The 8,513-nt window shown below is 45.7% G+C and overlaps 1 protein-coding gene across 1 annotated transcript; it reads left to right on the forward strand.

The window, feature by feature from the left end:
- The first annotated feature begins 4,996 nt into the window (after window positions 1-4,996).
- LOC123050700 (flavonol 3-sulfotransferase) lies at window positions 4,997-6,595 on the forward strand. The gene is made up of 2 exons (XM_044473457.1): window positions 4,997-5,583; window positions 5,896-6,595. Exons 1-2 carry the CDS (start codon window positions 5,063-5,065, stop codon window positions 6,392-6,394), a joined length of 1,020 nt encoding a protein of 339 aa, XP_044329392.1. The 5' UTR covers window positions 4,997-5,062; the 3' UTR covers window positions 6,395-6,595.
- The last annotated feature ends 1,918 nt before the right edge of the window (window positions 6,596-8,513 follow it).

Here is an 8,513-nt window from a genome sequence, read left to right on the forward strand (position 1 = left end):
AAGCCCGGATCTGCATCAAACCTCTGCCAGCTTCTGACTGGGAAGGCTGAATCGACTCTGCTATTCGGGCTGCAGCTGTGAGATTCTGAAACGCAGTTCGGTATACCTGAGTTGGAGGCGGAAAAAGCTGTCGTCGACTGGACTCAGGAATCCGCTGCCGAGCACGCTCGTCGAGTGCGTGCTGGAGGTTCTTCAGTCGAGTGCGCTCAGCCAAGTTGGCCAAGCGCGCCTCCTCCAAGGCCCGGGCCTCGGGGGTTTCTCCAACGATAGGAGTGTGAAGTGCATCCATGTTACGGCGGCGAAGCTCTTCCCTCTGCTGCGAAGAGAGGGGCTCGGGGCGGTACTCCTCGTGGACGTGCGACGGATTGCCGCCGCCATCACCACCGTCATCACGGGGGAAGCCAGGAGGACTGCGCGGTCCGTTGACCATCAAGACTTCCACCGCGGGGTCACCACTGCCGCACTCGGATGCAGTCTCGACGGAGCCAGTCGAACAGGCCATAGAGAGTTTCGTCGGGATCGATTGCCGCGACTTGTGGGGTGGCCGACTGGCGAGCCACCGCGTGCCTCACCCACCGCTGGAGCCGCGACCGGCCGGAACGCTTGCGCCGTCGAGCAGCAGGGAACGAGGACGCCACAGGAGCCGACCGATGCTGAGTCGATGGCTGCCGAAGAAGGACGCCGCGGACGCACGTGCGAAAGTGCGTTGCCCCGCAGACGGGGAGCGCCTCGACGTCGAGTGGAGCCTCTTGGAGCCAAGCGGAGTCGTCGGCGACAAACACGAGCGTGCCGAGACAGATCTCGCGGCCCTCGGCCAATCCTCCGCCAGAAACCATGATGATGGGAATCGGAAAAATTGCAACTTCTCCAACAAGTCGCTAAGACACCTGCCCCAAGGTGGGCGCCAACTGTCGTGGTACTAAGACTGACAGTAGAATAGGGGGGTAAGTATGGAGAGGCAAGATCCTAGCTATGGCGAAGTTGTACACACGAGTCTTACGAGTTCAGGCCCTTCTCGGAAGAAGTAACAGCCCTACGTCTCGGAGCCCGGAGGCGGTCGACTGGATTATGTATGTGTGTGTTTACAGGGGTGCGAACCCTTGTGCCAGTGGAGGGGGGCGGCTTATATAGAGTGCGCCAGGACCCCAGTCAGCCCACGTTACACAGGGTTCAATGTACATAAAGAGAGAGCGTTACTGGTAACGTCCGTAATAAAGTGCTATAAATGATCATTAAGTATATGAGTAAACGCCCGACCGTTGCTGCGCGGAGTGGCTTTAGGTCTTCTGCACGTCGAGTGGTTTAGTGGTCGAGTGACCTAAATAAGGAGGGGTCTCCGAGTGAATGGTAGGTCGAGTGGATTGCACTCAACACCTTTGTTGGGTCCCCTCTATTTACTCTTGAACTTCTTTGCTTCTAGGACAAGGACCTTAGGTAGGACGTATAGGTCAGGCCTATTACCCTACCCCGGGTCTATCTCCTCATCAGTCATCATGATGAAATGAAAACAAGCACAGAGTACAGAAAGCGTAAACACAGGTTGAAGACAAACAGACTGAAGAAATTGAGAAAGTCTTCAGTCAAAGTCTTCAAACAGATATGAACAAGCACACAACACAGTAATGAGGAAATGAAAGAGTTGAGGAAATAGAACCAGTAGGCTTGGTGAAGACAGAATTTTGGTAGACCAGTTCCAACTGTTGTGACAGTTGTACGTCTGGTTGGAGCGGCTAGTTATTTAAACCTGAGGACACACAGTCCTGGACACACAGTCCTCACTGTATTCTCCTTGAGCTAAGATCACACAGACCTCGCCCAATCACTCGTGGTAAGTCTTCAGGTGACTTCCAAACCTTCACAAACTCGGTCACTCGGCGATCCACAATTTTCTCTTGGATGCTCTAGACCATGACGCCTAACCGTCTGGAAGATGCACAGTCTTCAAAGGTAACAAGCATCGGATCCATGCAGGATCAATCTCTTCAGTGATGCTCAATCACTTTGGGTTTGAAGGTGTTTGGGTTTTCCTCACTTGGTAATTTTCGCTCAAAGTCCTGGAGGATGGGATGCTCTCAAATGACAAGTGTCAATTTCTCTCGGAGCAGCCAACCAGCTAGTGGTTGTAAGGGGCGGCTATTTATAGCCGAGGGAGCAGCCCGACATGATAAGACATAAATGCCCTTCAATGATATGACCGTTAGGTGGATAAGATATTTTGGAACAGCTGGCGCGTAGCACAGCAATCGGAAATTTGACTATCAAATTCCTCAGGGCTATCATGTTCCTCACTTTTACGCAATCCGCACTTGTGAATTTCTAACTCCTCAGTCAGAACAAATTCCTCAGAGACCAGAAGAGCTTCGTCTCTGTCACTGAAGAAATTGACTGAACTGTACGAGATTTTCAATGACTTCATTAAAAGGGATTGGTAGGTGTAGGATTTTGAGTTGAGCATCACTTGGAAATTTTTCTTTAGTATTTCCTCGACCCCTTTTAACAGTACGGTGTTTCCCATGACTCAAGAAAGAGAAAATGAAACTACGAAAACAAACGTCTTCACGCTTCATGTTCCTCGTATGAATACCAAGTCCTCATGGTCATACCAATTTCTTCACTCTCAAAGTCTTCAGTCGAAGAACTTCATTTTTAGGGGTCGACTTTCTCTGTAAATATCAAACTCCTCATAGACTTATAGACCTGTGTACACTCACAAATGCAACAGTCCCTTAACCTATAAGTCTTCAATACACCAAAATCACTAAGGGACACTAGATGCACTTACAGGCAGCTATGTGTATTCCGGGCATGGCCGAATGGCTCATGGGAGCCTGAGAAACTGGAATCCGTACCATACGTTATCTTCTTAGGAAGGATGCAATTAATACAATTTAATGTTGGTTCTTACGAGTATGAGAGAGATGCTACGTGTATGTGGTGCATTAACTGAGTGGCTTATTTAATGCTGCAGTTAATTCCATTAGCCCCCTTTGTTCCTCTTCCCTAGCGGTTCAATGGCTCCTGAAGAACGAACTATGATCAATCAACACACCTTTAGATGTTGCTCAATAGTCAAGAATCACCAGGATCAATCTTGCTGACGTGGACTCATCGGAGTTCTTTGAGCGGGGGTTGAGAAGAATCACGAGGTCTACAGAGAACACCACCCTAATGCATTGTCTCTTAGGTGTTGTTTCTAAGTTATGTTCCATTTAATTACTATAGAGATCAAATCTACAACTTAATATCATGGTCTAATTGTAGAGAGAAGGAAAGAAGAGAAACAGAGAAAAATAAGCCACACGGGATCGGAGTATTAATTATACTGTGGTGAGAAACATGCTAAGAGGCGTATCTTAGCTAAGATACAACTCGATCCCTTCTCTTTCTTCTTTAATTTATGTGCCATGTCAGCATTTTATCTATGAACTCGTGCTAAGAAACTAGTATTAGGAGTGCCCTCATGCTACATTGGAGCATCGCCATCTTTACAACTGACCTCCATCTGGCCTCGTGCGTGTGTGTAGGGTGCTTTGGACCGATCGAAAGCCAAATAACCAATTAGTCTCTAGCTTCTAAAACCATCTAAACCCATCATTGTCTAATTACGATCCTCAAATGTTCTCGGACGCGCCCGGCCAGTGATCGGGCGCGTCCGTTTTGAGCATCTATTTGGGTATGCATGCAACCATGAAATCATGGACATTTTCTGAAATCATGAAAGTTGTTTTACAAATTCACTACATTTTTTGAAATCACGAACATGTTGTCCATATTCATGAACATTATTTTTACAAATTCATGTACATTTTTCAAACTCGCAAAGTTTTTTGAAAGTCATGAACATTTATTAAAATCATGATCATTTTGTGAATTCACAAGCATTTTTACAAATTTGAAAATATTTTTTCAGAATCAAGATTAGTTTTTGAATCCGCGAACATTTCTTTATATCCTGAGTGTTTTATTAAAAACATTAACATTTTTTGAAATTGCAAACTCTTTTTAAAATTTTGAACATTTTTTAAAGCCCAGACATTTTTTATTTTTCTGATTTTTAAAAAATCCCAAACAAAAGGAAACAAAAGAAATGAAGAAGAAAAAACTGGGGAGCCACTCCCACACTTGGGGTGGCCTAAGTTGTGTGCGTGAAGGACAAGGGGTCAGTGTTTCGATAGGCCGTCATTCTTTCACCGCACGAACCCTGTTCCTTCAGTTCAATTGCAGTCTCTTTACCAAAGTTTTTAAAGTATTTCTTTTAGTAAAGATTGATACCACGAATGTGTTTCCAAGAGATTCTAGGCGCTGATGCACTTGCGTTGATTTTGCATTCCGGCCGGCTGTCCGGCCATCAACTCGTTTATCACCGTAAGTACTTTTTTGTATACCTATTAACTTGATGAAGCACTGGAGTTTAGAACCGAATCGGACTACACAATTTACCACTAGTAGTACTACTATTCAGTTGTTTTCCTGAATTGCGGTATACTAGTGTGATTCATTTGTAGACTAGCAACCTCCAAAAAGAAAATACTGTATACTAGAATTAGTGTCAAAAAATGTCTTAGATTAAGAAACGAAAGGAGTACTAATTTACTGATTGGATGTGCGGTTTTTTTTAAACAAGATCTGAAACCAATCGGACACGAACAACCCAATAGAAAGAGAGCACATCCAGCGGCAAGAATCTAGCCCAAGAACGACCTTAACCCGCGTCACGCCGGTGCCAAGCCATCACAGATCGAGGCGACCAGCCCCACCGACGACTCGTCAACCAAGCAGGACAACAGCGGGAGTGACAGGGCGCAAGGGCCGCGAAGAGTGAGAGGAATTTGATCGGTCAATGGGAGGACAAACCAACGTGAACCAACGAACGTACGGGCGAGACAAGGACATGTCAGCGAGGCATATCGAATCTAACGGCCAGCATTCCAAATGCCCTGAGAGGCCCCCCACTACCACACGAATCAAGAACTGAGATAAGGTAAGAGAACATCACCGCCGCCCGTGAGACGATGAGATCCTGTACGTGCATTAGAGCAACTCACCGGGCGGGCGACTGTCCATGGCTGCTCTAAGCACACAGTGCGTCGTCGGCCCCGTCCCGTTCAAGGACGTTGCCGCCGCCGTCGACGACGACCGCAGCTCCCCACCCGAAGAGCACGGGGACATCGTCTCCGACCTGCCCAGCAGCACCGCCCTAGGCATGGTCCTGCGCCAGTACCGTGGCTCCTGGGTGATCCAAGAAAGAGTCACGGGGTTCATCTCTCTCCAGCGTCGCTTCACGCCGCGCCCCGGCGACGTGCTCCTCGCGAGCCCGGCCAAGTGCGGCACCACCTGGCTCAAGGCGCTGGCGTTCGCCACCATGGCGCGGGGCGCGCACCCGCCCGCCGGCGCGCAGCACCCGCTTCTCCGCATGAATCCGCACGAGTGTGTTCCCTTCATGGACGAGCTGTTCACCGCCGGGCAGGACGCCAGGCTTGAGGCGCTGCCGTCGCCTCGGCTCATGCACACGCACATGCATCGCTCTTTGCTGCCTGCCTCCGTTACTCATAACCCCGACTGCAAAATCGTCTTCATCTGCAGGTAAATGTTTTTGTTTGGCAAGTAACTAGCTGTTTCCTCTACTTGTTCGTGTTTGTTGGTGTTCCATGAATTTCGACACATGCATTAATTGTTGCGTTACACCGTCACCATGCACTAACGCCATGAATTTGCTGCCTGATTTCCTTCACTGAAATAATATCCGTTTCATGCCCAGATAACCAAATGAAGGCGACCAACCTCATATTGCTCATCGACCTAATTCTAATTTTTTTTATTTAATTGAGGGGCACGCCCCCGATTTCATTTCATTTCATGAAAAGAAGCCGATGATAATTCTAATTTCATATGCAGGGACCCCAAGGATATGCTTGTTTCCTTGTGGCATTTTCTCAAAGGTGTCCGTCCTTTCACGTTTGCTGACCTGTTCAACTCTGCCTGCGAGGGGAAGAGCCCCAATGGCCCTATATGGGACCACCTCCTCGGCTACTGGAGCGCAAGCAAGACAAGCCCGGACAATGTCCTTTTCCTGAGGTACGAGGAGATGCTCATCGATCCAGTCGGCCACGTCAGGAAGCTGGCGCGATTCATCGGGCAGCCATTCTCACACACCGATGAGGCGGCGGGAATTCCAGCGGACATCGTGAAGCTCTGCAGTTTTGACAAGCTCAAAGGCCTGAGCGCCAACAAGGCAGGCTCCTACGATGGGAAGATTTTCAATTTCTCCCATGAATCCTTCTTCAGGAAAGGGGTGGCCGGAGATTGGGTGAACAATATGACGCCCGAGATGGCGCAGCGCTTTGACACCATCATCGAGGATAAGCTTAGAGGTTCCGGCCTGACATTCAAGTGATCTTCATCTGTTGCCAAGGGAGGTGATGGTGGTTGTTGCATTGTTGCCGTTGATCGCTTTGACATGACATTTTTTGTGTCATGGCTTTTGGTTTGGTCTCTTTCTTGCAATATTAATTTGTTATATGATTGTATGACTATGTCCTGAACTGAAATCTCCGCAATAAAGGACGGCATATCCATCAATCGATGCATTCCCTCATTTCCAGAATAATAATTTAGTTGTGTGTTCCTAAATATTTTGACCGATTCATGTTGTGCTACTGCAAGCTGAGTTGTAATCAATACTAGATGATACCCTGCATATTGCCGTAGGAAAACTTAGCCTTACACACATCGTAAGACATAGATCGAATAACTTAGTTTACACAGTTCATACATCATTTTAAGATGAATGATGCCATGGACGCCGCATTCTGTTTGCAACAAAGGAGACATTGTTAGAGGGATTGCTACATGGTACAAAGAGCGGAGTGTTGGCTTTGCCCTAACTGCCCATGCGAGGGGCAATGCGACATCGGTAGTTGTGCCCCCAGAATTTTGTACCTGGTGCAAGCATCAAAGATCAAAATTAGGTGTTGAAAATACTGCCAGTATATGAAATTTTTCCACCGTCTTCATATATCGTGGGGAATATTTCAAAATGCCTTCCGTAGTTTCTTTTTTCTCTAGATCAAAAAGAAATATCTCATACATTAAGTGAACGATACAATCATGCAGACACACAACAATTCAGGACTAAGTCTGTAACCTCTGTAGATTATCTCTATTGAAGAGAAGAAAACGTGGTTTGAATAAAACTGTGATCTGAAGTTCAGTCAGCTGCAGAGGTATGCACGAGTGTTACAACCAAGGAAAGTTTCACAGCAAAATAAAAGCCTGAAACATTGAAAGTAATTACCCTAGTAAGAACAACCATGACAGGCCAGTTGCTTGCTCAAGACATAATGGATTGAAGCTACTAAGGAGAATAAAACAGGCAGACAACCAAATGTACGGAATAATTGGAAAATCTGTACCCAAGCATGAGAGTGCGCTTAGTTTTCCTTTGCTCTGTGATTCTTCCACTTGCTGTCTCTACTCCATCTAATATTCATGGTGTGTTTATCTAAAGGAATGTCGAAAAAAGGTAATAAAATATCGAGGATGCAAATACAGATTCCGGATTGACCCATCAAAAAGATACTTGGTCTGTGCTAAAAAAATTAGAAGAAGAAAGAAACTACATGTTATTAAATTCACCTTTTTTTGCGGGGTACTAAATTCACCTTTCTGTGATTAGAAGCATCCAAAGGTCCTTTCTATAGCACGCTACAAATTGGTGATTGTATATATAGCTCCAGTATATTTTACATCCTAAAACACAGCACAAGAGCGTCCAAGTTTGAATTCTTCTACATGCAAGAAGTGGATTAAGCTAATCTTCGAGGAGAAAATATATCCTTACCTTCCACTTGTTCTTAGGACCACCCAATTGAAGCTGACTTTCCTGAGTAATTGGCACCAGAATTGGCTACAAACTAAAATTAAAATTAGTTAATGGTGATGCAAAAAGTAATAGGCTCACACAATGAAGATACAATTATGTAATGGTGATGCAAAAAGGAAAAGGTCTTTTATATATTGTCTGACATAGCAAACTCAACAGGAAATGAATGAATAATTAGGCATCTATGGACAAACGTCAGCATTGTTGCTTCATGCTCAGTTAATTTCTGAAATAGAAATGTATAAGCTTCAGGGGCAAGCAACAACCAAGTAAATTGACACATCAGTGTTAGACCAGTTTGCTCGCTCAACATATAATGGATTGAAGCAATTAGGAGTGTCTTAGTTAGCCAATCATGCAAGAAAATCATAAAGAACCTTTTGGTCCACTTAAATGCATTGTTCATGCTCACTGAAATTTTGTCCCAATTCATTGAAACAGTTTATATTTGCAGTTTATATCTTCACATATAATGTAGTAGGAAGAGAAGTGCATGGATATACTATGAAGTACTCCCTCCGTCCTAAAAGAAGTGTCTCGGACTTAGTAAAACTTTAGTACAATGTTGTACCAAGTCCGAGACACATATTTTGGGACGGAGTGAGTATTAGTCTGTCAATATGTCCTATGT

This window comes from Triticum aestivum, chromosome 2D (genome assembly GCF_018294505.1).
Source record: "Triticum aestivum cultivar Chinese Spring chromosome 2D, IWGSC CS RefSeq v2.1, whole genome shotgun sequence".
Lineage (NCBI taxonomy): Eukaryota > Viridiplantae > Streptophyta > Magnoliopsida > Poales > Poaceae > Triticum > Triticum aestivum.